At 53.9% G+C, this 18,763-nt stretch overlaps 3 protein-coding genes across 3 annotated transcripts; 2 read left to right on the top strand and 1 right to left on the bottom strand.

Moving 5' to 3' along the window:
* Positions 1-716: 716 nt before the first annotated feature.
* TGME49_315980 (EREBP-4 family protein) lies at positions 717-5,168 on the top strand. Its single transcript, XM_002364735.2, has 4 exons — positions 717-1,947; positions 3,022-3,379; positions 3,606-3,865; positions 4,425-5,168. The coding sequence occupies exons 1-4, from the start codon at positions 1,752-1,754 to the stop codon at positions 4,511-4,513; spliced, it is 903 nt and encodes a 300-aa protein (XP_002364776.2). The 5' UTR covers positions 717-1,751; the 3' UTR covers positions 4,514-5,168.
* A 1,091-nt stretch (positions 5,169-6,259) lies between these two features.
* Positions 6,260-11,813, bottom strand: TGME49_316090 (RNAse P Rpr2/Rpp21 subunit domain-containing protein). Its single transcript, XM_002364736.2, has 5 exons — positions 10,831-11,813; positions 10,057-10,094; positions 9,079-9,189; positions 8,354-8,586; positions 6,260-7,802 (listed from the first exon to the last, which is right to left on the bottom strand). The coding sequence occupies exons 1-5, from the start codon at positions 11,370-11,372 to the stop codon at positions 6,780-6,782; spliced, it is 1,947 nt and encodes a 648-aa protein (XP_002364777.1). The 5' UTR covers positions 11,373-11,813; the 3' UTR covers positions 6,260-6,779.
* Positions 11,814-11,935: 122 nt separating this feature from the next.
* Positions 11,936-18,700, top strand: TGME49_316100 (queuine trna-ribosyltransferase domain-containing protein). Its single transcript, XM_018782893.1, has 6 exons — positions 11,936-13,712; positions 14,304-14,404; positions 14,603-14,798; positions 15,755-15,966; positions 16,530-16,605; positions 17,302-18,700. Exons 1-6 carry the CDS (start codon positions 12,474-12,476, stop codon positions 17,719-17,721), a joined length of 2,244 nt encoding a protein of 747 aa, XP_018635301.1. The 5' UTR covers positions 11,936-12,473; the 3' UTR covers positions 17,722-18,700.
* The last annotated feature ends 63 nt before the right edge of the window (positions 18,701-18,763 follow it).

Consider the following 18,763-nt stretch of genomic DNA (forward strand, 5'->3'; position numbering starts at 1 on the left):
ATTTTTACTTTCAAGCTCGTATCACTCAGAGCAAGCTATTTCGCGATTCCTTCTTACTACTTTCTGTGTGAATGCCGAAAGTCAGCAACTGGCCTGACACAGCCTGCGATGCCGCAGACTACACCTGCTTGAGGTGCCTTAATATCTAGGTACAGCATCTCTTTTGGAGGCACACAGCTGAGAAGTTTCTCTTCTTCCAACTTTTCAAACATCAGACGTGAAAGATTCTGCTCGATTGTAACCACGTCCCTGGTCGCATGGCTCCATCCACCCCCTCCCAGCTCCGCTCCAGGCATGTGTTGCAGGGCGTTGACACCACGTTTAGGTTACCACGCATCAAGGAATCCTTGAAATTAGTAGTTCTGTTTCTTCCGCGGACGCCAACCGCTGTTACGCCTTTCTGGAGCCTGCTTGACTCCTGTGTTTCAGAAAAGTTTTCTTTGTTCAAAACTTGCAGCGTTTAGCTGCATACTGTTCCATTCGACCTTATCTACTCACAGTGGCGTAACTCAAATCGAATAGACGGAGACCATATAATCCTTGAGATCCGAAAAATGACCCTTGGATGCATGAGATAGCTACACGAGCCAGGCTCGCTGCGCGCATGCAATTGCAGCGGAACGCGCTTCGAGTCTTTTCGCGGTGACTCTGCATCGCCCTCAGCTCCCAGTCTTCCGTTGATTTCTCGTGTTCTTCTAATCTTATTGTTTCGCACCCTCTCCGCGTGCAGGAACATCCCTCCTCTCTCGGTTGTCACGTTCCAATCACGAAGCGGACGGGGCATTTCCGCTCTTGAGAGCAACCACCTTGGCTGTTTGCGCGGCGTCCGATGAGTTCCCGCTCTAACGACCTGAGCTTGTTCGACGCCTGTTACTGTTCGGTCTCCCATTCTAACTTCCCTCAAGGCCCTGGACGCAGCATTTCTGTCCTTCCGCAATTCCCTGTTTCTCTGCTCTAGTGGCTTTTGCCCTAACCGGTCCCAATTCGATTCGTCCCGGTTTGCTCGCCCTACCTAAGGCCGCGCCAGCAGTGTGGCGGCCTAACTTTCTTATTCTAGAGTCACAGCACGTTGTTTCAATCGGCAGTCCACGCTCAATCTCATCAGACATCTTGCTTTCGTGGAACCAGGCTGGTCTATTAAGTCGACGTTCATCCGAGAAGTTGGCGTGGTATCCTTCCAAGCGCCTCACTGCGTAGGCCAGAGACTCCCTTCTGTTCTCACCGCGGATTCGACGGCAACACCCTTTCTGTTAGTTGAATGCCTTCACCGACCACAGACGCGTGTGTCTTTTCTTCACCTTACTCAAGAACATCGGCGGTTCCATTCTTGGCTGGCCGGTTTCCTGAAAAGTCGTTGCCTCCCGCCGCTTGTTGTCCCGTGTCGACTCCACAAAGAGGAGAGTCTGCCTTTTCAGAGATACAGTTCCAGCAGACTTTGAGGCCTCTGTCGTTTCCACCGGGCGACGTAGCAGGTTAGCCGCTCTGAGATCCACACCACTTTCCTCGTGGAGATGCGCTGCATTTCCTTTCGGTTCCCGTGATGCGGGACTTGTCCGTGCCTCCGTTTCTCGTTTCGTCTAGTGTTTGTTTTCTGGGCATCGCTGCTTCTCTTCGCTGCGGAGTGCCCCTTCGACCAGCTGCTTCAACAGTTTCCCCAGTCGTGCTTCATTCATTTCCTGTTTCGTCGAGGAAGGAAGGAGAGCAGCTGCAAGAACCGTCTCGGAGAAGACGAGGTCGGAGCAAGACACTGCATGCGAGGGGAAACTCCAAGGGCGTATCAGGACTTGGCAAAGAAGGGGGACGTTGAGTTCAGGTTTCAGAGGAAAATCCGAGATCGACCTGGAAACAAACTCGACACCATGACGCCGATTCGGCTCAACGTCTACCGGCTTACAGGCACCTTGTCGGTTCCCCCTCTCTGCGGGTGCTGTGCTGCGTATCACACAGGTAACGAATTCGCTTTCCTTGCAGCGAGTGAACAATGAGCCTGTTCTCCTGCGTCTCCGTTTTTTTAACGATATGCTGAAGCCCTTCGTTTGATGTTTTCCAGAGGCCATTCTTCCTCGTTCTCTCGCCGCTCCGTGGCTACTTGTCGCAGGCTTCCATCGATCTCCTCTCTCTTGCTCTCGCCTTGTTGTCTCTGTTGATCTCTAGCACCTTCTCGCTTGGCTTCTCTCTTCGGCTTTCCCGACTCTCGGGTCTTCTTCTCTCGCTTGATGTTTCGCTTGTTGTTCATCTCTCTGTCCCTCGTCGCGCTTCTTCTTTTCCAGCTTTCTCTTCCTCTTTTCTCTCGTGCCCACTCGTTTCTTCTCTCTGTCTACACCCTTGGCCTGTTATCTCGACGTCTCTATCCGGTACTCTGTCCCCTCGGGGAGCACAGCTGCTTCTGGGGTCGTTGCAGGGCGGGGAGAACAGTCCTCAACTTTAGAATCGGCGGATTCCTCGGTCGAGTGAAGAATCTTTGAAGACAGGGAGGCAGTCTCCGGTGGCGTCTTCATCCAGAACCTTCCTGTTAGACTTCAACGGCCAACTACGTGGTCTGTTTTTTCAAGAAGTCGAGGGGGTCACAGGTGCCTGTACTTGCGGATGCCCCGCCGGTCACTCATATGTGGACGACAACGTCCCCTTTTCTTTCATTCCTTTTTCTTTCCTTTTCTCATTCGTTCCCTGTATCTCTCTTTGCTACTTTTTCTGCTACTGTCTTCTCTGATTTCTCATTCTCTCTCTCTTTCTCCCCGTGTCTCGCTCTTTCTCGCTCTTTGTCTTTCTCTTTCTTCCGCGTCTTCTGTCTCCGCTTCGTGCTCTGTGTCCGCCTCTCTTTGTCTCTCGGCGCGGCTCAAGGACGCACTTGTTTGATGTAAGTTCGGCACATTTCCGGCGTTCTGCGCCTTCTCGAATTCCACCTGTGCATGCGTTTCACTTCTTTGTACCCGTTGGCATTGGCTGAAACTTCTGCCAGCGTCAGTGAGCGTGGCGACAGCATTGCATTGTCTGCGCATCGGTCGTTCGGTTTCTCTTCAGGCGTCCAGATCGATGCATGCGAATATACGTTTGCTCAAGGCGCGGGAGTAGTTGTCTCTGACTTCGACCCCGTGCTCAACGGACCGCATGCGCGGGTGTCTCTGTCTGGCGAAGCTTCCGGCGTCGACGAGGAGGAGGACGCTGTGTTCGTCTACTCGCTGGACATGGGAGTCTCGCCGTTGAACCGCGCCCAGATCGCGGCGGAGATCGAAACGCTTCGGAGGGAATTCGCCGGAGAAAACTACCACATCCTCGAGAGAAACTGCAACCATTTCTGCGACGAACTCTGCAAGCGCCTTGTCGGAAAAAGAATTCCCTCGTACCTCAACCGAGCTGCCTGGTTAGGCAGGTGGATCAGGCAAGGAGAGAAGAGAGCGGAAGGCGGGAGGACAGGCGGCAAGAACGAAGAACGAGAGAGAAGAAGAAAGAGAGAAAGGGAAACTGGAAAGAGAAACACAGGACGGACAAGAGGAACGCAACAGACGAGGAACACCACCGGGAAACGGATTGCATGCAGATTTTTTTGTCATCCAATACATGCTTCTTTTCCGTTTTCCCCGTGTGCATTTCTGCTGTCTCTTCAGCTGCCTCTTTCCGCCAGGCTCGCTGTTGGGGCCGCGCCTCCCAGAGGCAGTGGAGCCCAGAGGAACGAGCCTGCAGCTCTTCGAAGGCTCTGGCCAGCGACTCGGCAGAGAGAGCTGGACCGCTTCTTCTCAAGGCCTCCTCTCCTGTCCCCTCCCTCCACCCCAAATGTTCTCAGGCGTCCTGCGCCGCCTCTCCGAGCAGCGGTCAGGGGAAGAAGACGATCGTTTCCCTCAACCAAATTCACAAACAATCTTCCTCCGTGAGTGACCCCTCGCCTCTGACCAGGTCACTCACTCCGTGGCTTTCTGGATCTAGTGATCTTTATCTCTATCTATAGAGTTACCAATGTCTCTATGTCTGAATCTATGTACATGGAGTTAGATGTCAATACATACATATATATTTCTATATACGTATATATATGTATCCTACCTTTGTATGCGTTTGGATCTGTCTTTGGTCATACACATCTGTATTTCTGTCTACATGTACATTCGCGTTTATCTGTCTGTCAGTCTCAAACAGATGCGTCGGTCGATGTGTCTGTATCAGTAAGTAGAGGTATGTCTCTCTGTAAATCCCTTCATCTGTCCATGCAACTGTGTGTGACAAGAAGCGAAGGTCGCTGAAGAGCGAAACGAGCGTGGAAGCTCCTCCGTTGTCTCTTCCGGCAAATCCAGTCCTCTTCACCGTTTCGTTCAGAGGTGCGAAGACCTTTCGCGTCTTCCGGCATGTGGATGCCGGTCGCTTCACTTCCATGCCGTCCCTGTGGCTGTAGCGCTGTTGAGTCTTCCCTTCTTGGCTTGCGGTTTTTGCAGCCGCGGACGACGCCGCTGCCCTCGAGTTCTCCCGGGCGCTCCTCGCAGATGCAGCGAAGGCACGACTGGAAAGACAGAAGGGAAGGTAACCCAGGAGAGACGCTCGTGGACGCGAAACGGCTCAAGGGAGACAAAGAAAACGAATGCAGTTGAGATGAGTAAACGCAAAAAGCTGCAGCAAACAGGAAGAGGGGGAGACGCAGTGGGAGAGGAGGGAGAAAGAGAAGCGGAGAGAAGAGAAGAAGAAAGAGCAATGGAGGAGTCGGCAGAGAGGCAGAAGGAATCAGAGAGGGGAGAATGAATAGACCTAGAGTTAGAGAGAGGGAAAAACAGAGGGCGACCTCTCAGACGGATAGCAGGGGCGAGGGAGACGCGAGGCGGAAGACAACGGCAAGACACACAGAGAGAGGAGAAGTAGGAAAGGTGCTAGCGAGGAAGGGGGAACGGTGAAGCAAGAATGACAGCGAAACACAATGAGATGAAGAGGACTACGCGAAAAAAATGTGTAGAGAGCATGAGCGGAAGACGCGCCGAGAAAGCCATAGGAGTGAGAGGCCTTTTATCTTCTGTGGCTTGCTCGAAGGCATGGTGTACGCCCACCTACTTCCCAACTCACTGAAAAGATCGGAAAGACGGTTGTTGCTGTAGCGAGAGAGTGTTCACTTTCACCTCGTTTTCGGTTTCCGGATTGTCTGCTCCAAAGTCGAACCCAACAGAACGCTCGACATCAAAGCAATGCAGCTGCCTTGTTGCTCTCCCATCCCCTCTTCGACTTTCTGCGTTCGTCCTCTCCCCTTTTTCTCCTTCTGCCTCTCTTCTCCCTTGTCTCCCTTACCCTCTCTTTCCTTTGATTTCTCATTTTCGCTCTCTGGCTTACGTACCCTGTGTCTCCACACATGCTGGCGGTGTCCCGCTGTCTGTGCGGCTCTCGAGGTTCGGCTTATATTCGAAACGAACGCGGGGACGTTGCCTCGGGGTATCTGCAGTTGACATATATGCTCAGCCTCCTCGAAGTGCCTAAAAAATTCCCGAGCGCTGAGACAGCGCGGAAGAGGTTCTTATCCCCTTTCTTCATCGAGTGTCGGCTGTCTGTACACCCCAGGGCGAGAGCCGCTACGCACCCGGAGCTTCTCTGCTGCAGACCCTGGGGCGAGTAGAAGTTGGTGCTGGCTGCATGCATTTAGGCTAAATGAACAAGCGACGGCGCGACTCGTTTGCTCCGTTCCTGACGTCATGTGTGAAGCAACTAGCAGCACTGCCTCTACAGTTGAGAAGATAGATAAAAACGACCAACTTGACGCATTCGCGTTCAACACCCAAACGGCGCCAAGGGATACGTCGTTTTTGTGTGTCTTCGCGACTGTAGAGACAGTGCTGCTAGTTGCTTCACACATGACGTCAGGAACGGAGCCAACGAGTCACGCCGTTGCTTATTCGTTCTTTGACCATCTGAGTCGCTAAGGCTCTGGGCAGGGAACAAGAAGAATCTGCAAGACAGCCTGCCATGTGCAGAGCGCTGGAGAGATCAGTGTCGCACAGAGGTCGCTGGGAAGCTCACGCTCCGGAACCTACTGCCGGGGCAGCAGCAGGCTGTGCTCTGTTCGACTCCCCAGTCTCCTCAGTGCTTTGGACGTTCTGCGTTTTCTGGGGAGCACACACTACGAGTTGAACTGCTGGTTTACATCGTGAAGGTCTTTCCTTACCGCATCCCAGTTCTACTGTGTTAGGAGAACACGGCAAGCTCCTGAATGTAACGGTACAAGCCGTGTGCAAAGGACTCCTCAACTGAAACTGAGGAGAGTTAAGTAGGTACAAACCGTACAAGGATGAATTATGCCCAGTTGTGCATCAAAGGCGATATTCGGTTACACTTTTAGACGCTGACTTCCCGGCTCTGACGTGCTTCGAAACAACACGAGTGTCTTCCCGTTCGGTCGCTGCATGACACAATCGCGAGAGTTAGTGAAGTTGAGCTCAACTTGAACCGGAGACAAGTGGAATGAGTGTACGAGGGTGTGTCTATTGCGGTTGAATAGAAGCGCGTGAACGAATTGCGTCTTTATCCATCACCAAAACACACAGAAAGCGTACCATCGAGTCATGAACCGACTGCGCGTAGACCCGGGGAAGATTACGCGGAAGTTCAAATTTACAGAGCCACTTTGCGTCTAGCTGCCTGAAGCAGTCCCAGATGGGCAAAACAGTTCACGAACTTGGGGTATCTCGAAAAAGGAGTCGTCCTCAGTCTCCCGACTAGACGGCCGTCGCCTCCGTCTTTCGTCGCTTTTCTCGCCTCAAAAACGTCACTATGGCGCACAACACCAGTCGCATCCACCTGAGACGAGACGCGGACCCTTAGAGCGTATCGAAGCCATTAAGCTTCCCAAGCAACTCGTAGAGACTGTCACCTGTCTCTGTTTTCCCCGCGTCCACGCGAACTGGAACTTGAACGCTCTGTTTTTCTTGCAAGTCGCCTCCTGCGTCGAGACCGTTGTTCTTTTTTCGCTCTGTGTCCGGGTCTGTCTCCCGTGTCGGTCGAGCCCACATATTGATGGCCCCCCCAGGCTCTCGCGCTTCAGGGAAAGAAGCGCCGGTGGTCCTCTCTCTCTGCTCCAGGTCGGCCCGCATGTCGAACTCACTTGCCTCTCCTTCGTCTCTCTGCGCGTCTCTCTCCACGCGCTGAGCTCGCCCCGCGTCGCCTCCCGCCGGCGGATGTACACCCGAAGCGAGGGCAAAGTACCGGCCGTTCTGTCTCTTTGCCTGCTGGCGCGCTTCACCTGAACGCGGAGCGGCCCCCGCAGGTCCGCATGCCGCTGGGGCTCTTTGCCGAGTTGTACAGACACCCGCGGTCAGTTTCTGCGCCGCGCGCACTGCGTCCTCCAAGGTGCGGAACTGCTTCCTCCGCTTCGGCCCAGAACCGTGGCGAGACTCAGAACTCGATGGACCCGGAGGGAGACGCGAAGAAGAGGAAGACGAGACGGAACAGCGCGACGAAAACGGAGGGAAAGGAGAAAAAGAGGGAGACGAAGAGGAGCGAGGAGAACTGAGGGAGGAAGGAAGGTGCGCGTTGAGAGAGGAGAGCAGCTGCAAGTGGCCAGAGGAGGCTGCTTGGAGAGGCGCGGGAGGGGGAGAGGAAGAGCTCGCAGGTGGACACTGATGCTCGTTCGGAGATGACAGCCTCGCCCTCGCTGCGGATTCCTGACGCCTCCTTTTTCGCTTGTTGAAATCGGCGGCAGACACCAGTTTGGAGACAGGGACGCGCGTTTGTGCGCGAATCGCAGATCCCAGAAACCTCGGCTTCTCGCGAGACACGCCCACGGTGGAGATACACCCCGGCACGGGCGGAGAAGACCGTCCACAGAGGAAGCAGAGGAACAGCTGAGGAGACAGCAGACAGATGCGCATGTGAAAAAGGTTTTTCTGTCGGAAACGTTTCACGACCCAATTTTCGTCTGTCTCTTTTGCAGTCCAGTGCGTGGCGGTCTCCCGTCCTCATCGAAGACCCGGAGGCATCTACGTCGTGCAGCTGGGGTCGCGTCTAGAAGATTGTAGGTACAGAGATCTCTGAAGGCGCGAAAACGCGTCTGTCTCTCTCTCACGCTACGCACTGGACTTCACACGCATAAAAAAGGCAGGAAGGATCGACGAGGAAGGAAGGAGAGATCCAGAGGAAAAGAGGAAAACAGACGAGAGAAAAGGGCGTGGCGAAGGTCGAGGAGAGAGACAAGACAGTTGGTCCTGATTGCCTTTGTTTCATTGATATCTGGTATTCAGGGGCTTTGTTTTCTACAACAGTCATCATCAACAAGACGTCGGCTTTGAAGACAGAGCTGCGATAAACACAGCCAAGCTGAAAGACTCCGCTGCGACAACGACAGAGAGGTTTGAGAGAGCCAGAAGAGGAACACAACGTTTCTTTCGCGGCTGACCATTTCGTTCTTCAGGAAGCGATTCGCTGCGAGGCTGTGCGCATTCATCGACGCATGCACTTCTTCACAGCCTGAGCCTCCCTTCGCCTCGCCTCTGTGAAGAGCGTCACTGGACGCCCCAGAGAGGCGACACAGATCTTTTGCAGAAAAGGAATTTCCTTTCTTGCCAGGAAAGGCGGAGACGTTTCCTCCCGCAAGCTGCCGCAAAAAGTCTCGCCGCAGAGCTCGATTTGCTGAAACAACAACGGAGTGAAAAAAGCGATTCTCGGTGAGGGAGGAAGACAGGAAAGAGAGAGGAGAGAAGAGAAAGGATGAACAGAAGACAAGGCGAGAGAAGAGAAGAGAAAGGATGAACAGAAGACAAGGCGAGAGAAGAGAAGGAAGAGAGACACAGAGAGAGAGAGCAAGAAGAAAAGCACGGACGTAGACAGATAGAGGAAAGAAAGGAGAGACTGAAAATCGGGACAACGGCGACAAAAGGCAACGCGGAAAGACGAGAAACACAACACGAGCACAGCCCTTCGAACCACGATCAGCCGACCGCATGGCAAATGGATAAACGGACTGGACTGGAGAGACAGTTGTTGCTCCTCATTCGGTCTTCACACCCGTGTGGCTGTCCGTTCTCTTTCGCCGATAACCGTCGTTTCCGTTAACGAGCAAGTCACAGCTTTCACCTCGTTTCAGGCCGGAAGACGTAAGTACAGAGAAGAAAGCTCACGCACCTTGGCGTTTCCTCCCCACGACTTGAGAGAGGACGGCTGACGAAGTGAGGAGAGGAATACGCATGCAGCCGCAGAAAGGACAGACGTCTCGCTTCGTCTTGGCATCCATTTCTGTAGGAGACGAACAGACAGTGAGAGAGAAGCAAGTCAAGAGACGGCGAACAGGAGGAGACGCGCGAGAGCGTCGCAGCTACATATCAGACTTCACTGCCGGCCTGAATCTGTGCTTCCACTGAACTCGCACTGCCAGTGACTGCAGCGTCCAACTAAACTCGAATGCCAGTAGGATGCTGAAGTGCACGGCTCGAGCGAGAAAACAGGCAACATGCGAGAGAGGAAGAAGACCCACGGTCGATTTCCGAGTGAACAGAGCACCTCGCAGAAGATACACAAGTATACAAAAGCAGAGAGAGGAAACAAATCGCATGCCTCCTCCCCCCACAGGTTTACAAATAGGCGTCGATGCAAGGGTGGGGAGACACTCCGGCATCTTTGTCTCCTGTCTGGTTTCCACCTCCATCGACCTCCTTACATCTCTCGCTACCGATCTAGCTCCCGATCTGGCAATTGTTTACGCGAGTGCAATTGAACTGCCTCGGTGATGAAAGCTCGCTGTTTACTCCTGTTGACTGGCCGCCTGTTTAGCTCTTGGATGAGCGCACGCCACGCTTCTTAGTGCATTTGCGCACCAGCGCTCGCATGCATTTTTCGGTCTCTCCAATCCTTGTAATTCATTTGAATTTAAAAGAGCTTTTGAAGTTCGCAGTCCGCCTATGAATGATGCATACTTTGGCCATTTAGCTACGACTTTTCAGAGTGATTTCAGCTGTCGCAATGGTGTCGATGAAGACCTGAGTCCTGAAATTTACTTGAAATCTTACGTCGTGAAGAACACAGTTTTCTCTCCTCTGCACGGTTCTACGGTCTCGTGCCATATGCGTGCGATTCAGCAAAGACAGAAAACAACTCCGGTCTTACCGAGTCCGGAAGCCGCTGCGACCTCAAATGCCCGTCGCCTGTCCGCGGCGCACACAGAAATGAGAAAACAAGAGAAAAGGGAAACAGATGAAGAATAAAAAAAGAAAAATCTTGCGGCCTCGCGAGTCGCCTCACCGTGGACTGGAACGACAACCTCAAAGGACGCTGACCGCGCCCGGCAGCACCGCTCGACCGGGGCGCTTCGTCCGGATGCGCGAGAAGAAGTCCCAGATCTATGCATGCATGACACACTGCATGTAAAATATGAACTCAGTCTTTGCGAAAATAAATAAATGACTTCACGTACATGCAGGCAAGCAAACATGAATACCAGCACATAAATGCAAATCTGCACGTACATATTTACATATACATTCATATATATGGATATACACACACATATATATATATATACATATATATATATATACATATATATATATATATATACATATATATATATATATATACATATATATATATACATATATACATATATATATATATACATATATATATATATATACATATATATATATATATGCATATACTTTGTAGATACTTGTTTATTTTTAAGTCGTGTTTTACATTCTTTCCAAGGGGACATGTGTGGAGTACAGCTGCATGGCTCGTCCGTGTATCTGTCTGCATCCGTTCTTCTATTTCTCCGTCTTTCTCTTCCTCGCCCTCTCTTTCCTTTTCCTCCCTTTCCTTTTCCTCCCTTTCCTTTTCCTTCCTTGCCTTCCTTCTTCTCATTCGTTTCTGGCGGCGTACGTGAGGGATGCACTGAGGGCCGGCGCCACGGCGCCGAGGCGCGAGGCTGCGACGTCGAGGAAGGCGAGAGTCGCCGTCGCAAGCTCTCCGTCGGCAGTCTTGCGTTCGCGTCCGCGCGTCTGCGACGAACTCTCCAGTCTCTCGGCTCTCCTCTCCAGCAGACTCTCCACTTTCTCCGCGAAGGCCTCTCTCACTTCTGCAGGAAAAAGCTGCTCAGGCGCTTCCGCCCTCACCTCCTCTGTCACGAATCCAGGTGAAGAAGGGAAGGCGGAAGATCCCGAAGAAGATGAGGCAAGAGGCGGGTGTGTACGGATTCTGTCGCTGTCCGGACACCGAGAGGTGGAAGAAGAGGAACCTTTGACTGGTCTTGTGTCTTTGACTTCTTGGACCTGTTTCTTCTCCCCTTGATTCGCGAAGAGAACGGAGAGAGGCTTCGAACATGCGAGATTCAGCGACGCGTTCAGCTGTACAGACATCTGCGGGGAGACAGACGCGGAGTCTTGGCCCCGGAGGGCCGCAGCGATTTGCAGCAGAGAGGCCATGTCTCGCTTTCTTTTCGCGCGTCAGGTTCCCCTCGTTTACCTCATATCTTTCTCTTCTTCCGAGGCTGTCTTCTCGCGTTTCTCGCCGCCAAAAGAGGACTCCAAGAGACGGTCTTTCGGAGGAGAAGCCCCGCGCGAGACCCCCGCGGGTGTACATACACCGGGGCGTTTCAGAAGAACGGACGCAGTTTCTTCAAGAAATCCCTGATCACGCAGGAGCTACCTCAGACGCAGCCTGCGCTTGAAAGACACACGCAACTGCACATTCAAGTTCACAGACATTTTAGTTCTTTGCTTAACGTTTTCATGCATGCACCTTTCTGTCCAGAACTGAATACTTCTTCTGTTGAAAGTCTCTGGGTCTGCAGGCGAAGACGGCGAATCCTCCTCCCTGCACGCGCGGTGAGGGAAGAAGCAAGAAGAAGAAACAGGAAGCAAGCAATCAGGAGAAAGGAGAGAAATGAAGACCTTTCTTTTCTTCTTCTCAGCTGACGGCGAGAAGCTGCATGCACCGTTCTACCTTTTTCGCGCCTTCTCTGCATGCGTCAGCGCCGGCGGCGAAAGCCGGAGATCCAGCACCCTGAAGCGCGTTGAGGGGAACTCTGTTCAGAGGTTCTTTTTCTCCGAGGCACTTTCCGGCTTTCTCGGAAAAGCCGACAGAAACGCCCGCCGTCCAACTTCGGGTGTAGCTCCACTCGTGGTTCCGGTCTTCGGTTCGCGAGGTCGGAAAAGTCTCGTCGCTCGCGGCTGCGCTTCAAATGCGGGCCGCACTCCAGGGCCGTTTTCTGTCTTTTATGCCACGTAAAACTTTCATTCCTTTTCCCTGTTCCTCCCCTTCTAGGACGATCCCTCATTCAACTTTTCCTCAGTTTCTACGCCTCTCCTCTCGGCTTCCAAACGCGCTGTGGCTCGTCTCTGCGCCTCTCGGAGCCCCGAAGCCTCAAGGCGACATGCAGAACGCCTGGAACGAACGCGAAAAAAAGGAACAAATGACGCAGCGGAGCGAGGGGAGAAAAAAGAGTCTTCAGATTCCTGAACTGTCCACGTCACCAGAGATCTACAACTGCCTTCTTCCTCTCGCCCTCCTCTCCACCCTCCACCATGACACCCCCTTCTTCTTCTTCTTCTCCTCCTCCTCGCTCTTCTTCTTCTCCTCACTCTTCTAGTGTGGATTTCTCTGTGCCTCCGCCTCCAACTGTGTCCAGAGAGCGAGCAGAGGCGCTGCAGGCGTCTCTCCGCTTTTCCCTGCTGCATGCAGACGGCCGCGCGCGGTGCAGCATCGTCCACCTGCCGCACGGCGACGTACGTACACCGATTTTCATGCCTGTGGGGACGTACGGAACGCTGAAGGGATTGAATGCGCGTCTCCTCCAGCTCATCCACGAGGAGACTCTGCGGGAGGAGCGGCGCAGCGGCTGTCGCGGGAGATTCGCAGGTAGTTCGCCTCCTGGGGACGCGCCGTCCGTGGCTGTGACGGACGCCGAGAAAGTCGGCAAGGAACCTGCAGAACTCCCCATTACTAGGGACGCAAGTCTGAACGTCTCAGAACCGTCCAAAGTGCGAAGGGAGGACGCTTGTTGTCTCTCGTCTGCCTTCCCGTCGGCGCCTGTCTCTCCAGAAAATCGCTCCTCCTACCTCACCCACGAATGCCTCCGGACACCGCGATCTCGGAACTCGTTTCCTCTCATCTTCTCTCCCGCTCACCCTCCTCCGTCCTCTATTCCTTCTTCTTCTCCTCCTTCTCCGTCTTCTCTCTCTCCTTCTGCCGCTGCAGACGCAGTTTCTGTTGAGGAGCAGAACGCGTCTGCGAGTTCGACTGCAGAGGAGGCCGCTGCGTCTGAGGCGTCGCGGTTTGAGGCTTCGCCGGCAAAGGCCTTGAACTGCGCGGCGGTCCTGCCGCCGGCCTCGTTCTCGCCGATCATTCTGGGCAATACATTTCACCTGTACAGACACATTGGCGTCGAGCGAATGGAGGCCGCCGGTGGGCTGCACCGCTTCATGGGATGGGGGCGAAACCTCCTGACCGACAGCGGAGGATTTCAGATGGTCTCCCTCTTGAAAATCATCGCGGTTCGGGAGGAAGGCGTCGCCTTCGCTGCCTCCTCCCTCGGCCTCCGCCGAAAGGCTCGGAAACAGAGGAGGCTGGACGCCGCCGACCGAAGAGCAGAGAGCGAACAAGATGCGCCGGCGCTGGTGGCAGGAGAAGAAGAGAAGGAAGAGAGGGGAGAAGAAGAGAAAGAAGAGAGGGGAGAAGAAGAGAAGGAAGAGAGGGGAGAAGCGGAGGGAGAGGACGAAGGCGGAACGCTGCTTCTGACTCCGGAGAAGTCAATTCACATGCAGGTAGGGAAGGACGAGGGTGGACGGAGATAAGAACTTATATGGAGGGAGAGATGAGAGAGGAAAGGAAAAACCAGGGGAGTCAACAGGTGGAGAGAAGCAGGAAGAAGGCAGCACAGGAGGTGACGGGTGAGAATGAAGGGAAGAGACAGATTACGAGGGAGGTCAGAAAGAGACAAACAGACACAAGCAACGAGGGAGGCGGCTCTTGGTGTCCGATGCATGCGCAGCCGAAAGAGAGAGAGCTGCTGCTGCTCGACTTGCCGCGGCCGACCGGACCGGGAGGAGCTTTCGGTATATGCAAGACTGTTCTCGTTTCAGACCAAATGGAAAGGGTGCTTTTCAGATCGTGTGTAGCTGTCAGTCGATCTTTTTTTCTCTCTATCTTTCTTTAGGTCCCTCCCCTCTCGCGCGTTCTTTCTCATCGTCTGGCCTTTCTTTGCCTCTCTCTGGTTCACTCTTGTCTTTGACTTTCTCTCTCCGTGTCTCCTTCTGTGTCTCTCTGTCCCTCTCACAGTTCCTGTCTTTTTATCTGGCGGAATGTGTCTGTATTTACTGTTTTTCATTTTTTGGATTTGTTTTTCTTTTCTCCAGAACGCCATGGGAAGCGACATCATCATGCAGCTCGACGACGTCGTATCTTCCACCACTCCGGACCCTATACGCGTGGAGGACGCCATGCTTCGTTCTCTTCGGTGCGTTCGTTTTCTTGGTTGGCTCTCTTTTTGCGTTTTGTTCTCGCCTTTCTGCTTCGCCTTTCCTTCCTCGTTTTCTCTTCGTTCTCCTCCCTTCTTCGTGACTGCGGGCTGGTTGCCTTTCGCGCTGTACTCCACTCGCGTCTTGCGTCTTTCACTGCTTTCCTCCTCTTCCCAATTTTTTTCCCGCCGTTTCAGGTGGCTCGATCGCTGCATCGCTGCGCACAAACGCCCGCGCGACCAGGCGCTCTTCGGCATCGTCCAGGGAGGCCTCGACCCGCGGATGAGACAAGTCTGTCTCAGAGAAATCAAGAAGCGCCCCCTTCCTGGATTCGCGATTGGCGGCGTCAGCGGCGGCGAAGCGAAAGAAGACTTTTGGAAGACAGTGGAACTGGTGAGTTGAGTTCCTCCTGCTTCGATGTTTCGCTCGATCTGCTCTCTCCTGCGTTTCTGGCGCTTCCTCGCTTTCCAGTGTCGCTCGCGGTCCTGTTCTTGGTCCTGCCGTCATCTGTCCCTTCTTGCTCTGCCTGGTCCTCCTCTGTCCGCGTCTTTCTCTCTCTGCCGTCGTGGTTTTCTTGCGCTCCTCTCCTTCGCGCCAGCTCTCTCGTTGGTGGCGCCCCATCCTATGTCTGCACACACACTCCCCGTCTCTCCTTCGCGTTCGTCTGGTCTCTGAGGCAGTTTCCGGCCTCCCGCAGTTCCGCCAAGGCTGGATGTCCGTTGAACGCCAGCTTCCCAGTGAAGCACTTTGCTCTCCGACGCATTCGCGTCTTCGCGCCGAAAAGAAAAATGGCGCTCTCACAGACTAAAGGATCGTTGACCTATTGTGAGTGCTGAAAGCCACTGCGGTTTCCAGAGACCCTCGTTTCTCCAGAAATCTGAAGACCTCCTGAACATTCCAGGCGTTCCCGAACGCGGGAAGCGTAGGAACGTCAGATTGAAGAATGCCGTGGCAGTTACGTCGCGCCCGAGAGCTCTTGTCTCTCTCTCTTTCTGTCTCTTTCTGTCTCTCTCTCTCTATACCTCTCTGTCTCTCTGTGTCTCGGCGGCGGAGCTACGCACTTGGCGTCCTGGTGAGAAGCAGAAGGAGGAGACTTTAGATGTTGGTTTTTGAGTTCCACGTCGCGAATGTCGTTTCCCTTCTCCATCTCCTCCTCTCCCGTTCTCTCCCCGCTTTGGCTTCTCTCCTCTCCTCTCCGCTCTTCCCCCTTCTACGGACTGAGAACGGCTTCCTTTCCGCGTCTTCGTTCCTCTGGTCCATGAAGTGTTGTTCGTTTTGCACAGCGCGGTTTTCCTTTGTGGCCTCCATTTTCTCTTCCTCCAGTTTCGTTCTTTTGCCTTCTTCCGTAGAGCACGAGACCAGGTGTGGGCCTTCCCGAGAACAAGCCGCGGTATCTGATGGGCGTCGGCTATCCCCTCGACATCGTCGTTTGCGTCGCGCTTGGCTGCGACATGTTCGACTGTGTGTACCCCTGTCGGACGGCGCGCTTCGGCACCGCCCTCGTTCGAGAGCAGGGTGGCGTCCTCAGGATCAAGCAGACAAAGTACAAGCTGGACCTCAGGTAATCGAGAAGAGAGCCAAGGATGCCGCGAGGGGAAAAACGTTCAGGGGAGAGAGGAAAACCTTTTAGGGGAGAGAGGAAAAACGTTCAGGGGAGAGAGGAAAGCGGAGCTAGCGGTGAGGGCCGACAAGGGAAGGGACGCAAGGTGGGCAGAAACAGAGAGAATGGTGAGCGAGATTCGAGGGGGACGGCGACGCGATGCACACGCCTGCAGAAAGCGACGAAAGAGCTGGAGAGCAGCCCGCCGAGAAAGAGAGAGAGAAACGGGGACGCGAGAAAGAAGAACAGAGGCGAAAGGAGAGAGAAGGAGAACCAGCGAAGGAAGGAAAGGACGAGAGGAGGGCAGGTGCAGAGAGAACTCCAGGAATTCTGCATGTGAAAATCAGAAGTCGAGAAACGCAGGTGCCGAGCGTGGATACACCGCCTTCTTTTCTGGTCCGAAGACAAGCTGGTGTGCCTGTGTTCTCGAGAGAGTTTCCGTGCTTTGCTCCTCGGTTTCTTGTCTTCCTCTTTCATTCATCTGTTCTCGTTCTCTTCCTGAGTTTCTCTGGCTCCGCATGCAGGCCTCTGGACGCCACCTGCGGCTGCTACACCTGCCGCAACTACACGCGCGCCTTCCTCCACGCGTCTTTTGGGAAAGTAGGCTCCCTCGCTGTCTCTCTTCTCCTCTCTTCTTCTCTCTCCTCTCCTTTTTAGTGTCGCGCTTCCACTCTCTCCAAGTAATTAGATCTGTTCAAGATTCGGTGTATCTGTCCATGCGTATATATGCAGGCTCCTAGGAGTGTACTTTATTCTCCGCTTCTCGTCCCCTCTCCTCCTTCGTTCTTTCTGTTCCGTGCTGTGTCCTCGATCTCGACTTCCTCTCTGTTCAGTTCCGTAGTTCTTTGCCTGTGCATTGTTTACGTCTCTTCCAGTGCCGCCCTCTCTCTCCGTCCTGCGACATCCGCGTCTGCCCAAAATCTCCCGGGGGTCAATTTCTATCGCTCTGTCGACCTGCCCCCTCCTGGCTGCCGCCTCCTCCGTGTCGCTCTCAAATGTCTGCCTGCCTTTTGCGGCGCCTTCGTCAGTCGCCGTCTCCTGTGGCTTTGAGCTCTCTGCCAGCGTCGGCGTTGCACTCTGACGTTTATTTCATCTTCTTCTCCGTGGGATCTCCTCTTCAGCAGTCTATGCACTGTGCAGCAGGATTCATGAGACCCCTCTGCGGCGCCCGAAGCGAACTGAAGGGACTGAATCGGTTTCGAGCTCGTTGAATTTCAAGAAATATCGCCAGCCTGTTCCTTCCCTCTGCATCCAAGTTGTGCTCCGTGTGTCTGCGGTTTCTCTTGCGTTTTTCAGATGCCCTCAGTGTCTCAACTGCTCACCATCCACAACCTCTTTTTCATGCAGTCCCTCTGCCTCGACATGCAGAGAGCGATTGCTGCAGGGACGTTCCCTGCCTTCGTTCGTTCCTTCCTTCTTCAACTCTTTCCTCCCGCCGACAGAGACCGCGCAGAGAAGAGGGGAAGAAAGGCAGAAGCAACCGGAGAGAAGAGTGATGGGGGGTGCGAACAGCCGAGCCTCGAAGAGCACAAGAGCAAAGGGCAGCGGGGGTTGAAGGCGGAGGCGAAACCGCGCGAGTGTGGAACTGCCTCGCCTTTCCACGGCGCCAACGGGGAATGCAGAAATCTGTCGACTCCGCCCTCCTGGGTCCGAGACGCGCTGCGAGCTGCAGGAATTGGAATCGACGATCTGTACCCCGCTCCTGAAAAGGACTAGCGGCGAAATAGAACGCGGCCTCGCCGGTGGCGCAGCGCTTACACGGCGGCAGACCGACTCTCGCCTCTTGTGCAGGTCAAAAGGCGCTCCTGGAGAAGATCCGAACGGCCGCTGGGAGTTACACCGATCTCAGAGTCAGGAAACGGGGGACGGGGCAGGAGGAAGGGAGAGCGACGCAGCTGGAAAAGAAGGACGAAGAAACCTGGTAATAATGCTTGTCAAGTTCCTTGTATCTATTTAGCTCTCACATGGAATAGATTTAAAGTATCTCCGAACATATCTTTACTATAGAAGACGTGACACTGAGAGGACGCGGACGGCGACTCATGCATCCACTGGAGAGATCGCGGTGGGGAGGAGAGAAAAAAGAGCAGCGGGAAGCAAGAAGGCAGCAAATGTGGAGGAAAGAGCAACAGAAGCTGAAGAAACACCGCACAGGTTGTGCAGCAAGTGAGGGGCTCGGGTCGAATGCCTTTTCAACACCGGATGCAAGGCTGAAAAACACCATTCGGATATTCTCGCCGCTTTCTGCCCAGCTGCGAAGCGAGCAGACGAAAGTAAACGTGCAGGAGAAAGAAGTGCGAGACAGGACAAGACCGTCGATTGGCTTTCACGAGGGCAAACGGAGCGGCGCCTATTGCCGGTCCGGTGTATGTACACCCCCCTTCTCGCGGCTGAGACCGCTCCGGTGTATGTACACCCCAGAAGTGGCGGCTGGGAAGACGTCTAGGCATGGTCTTTTATCGCATTTGCCTCTGGTAGGAACTGAACCGGTTTCTTTTTTCGACGTTGTCCGAAAGTGTACAATACAAGATTGTTGGTCTTTCGCTTCTTGTACGAGCAGCATTTGAATCGACATTGGTGTCTTTGTGAAACAACGACAAGACTGGTGATCTGAGCGTCCAGAGAGCTTTCAGCGGGTGGAAACATCGTCGTATTTCCGCTCGTTTCTGAGAGACGAGTAATTTTTCATGCTCCCGCTGAGCTCTCGACCCGCCCGTGCGTGGTTTCCAAAAAGCCACCTTTGTCAAATCTCTTACTG

The sequence above is a fragment of the Toxoplasma gondii genome, chromosome XI, assembly GCF_000006565.2.
Source record: "Toxoplasma gondii ME49 chromosome XI, whole genome shotgun sequence".
Classification (NCBI taxonomy): Eukaryota; Apicomplexa; class Conoidasida; order Eucoccidiorida; family Sarcocystidae; genus Toxoplasma; species Toxoplasma gondii.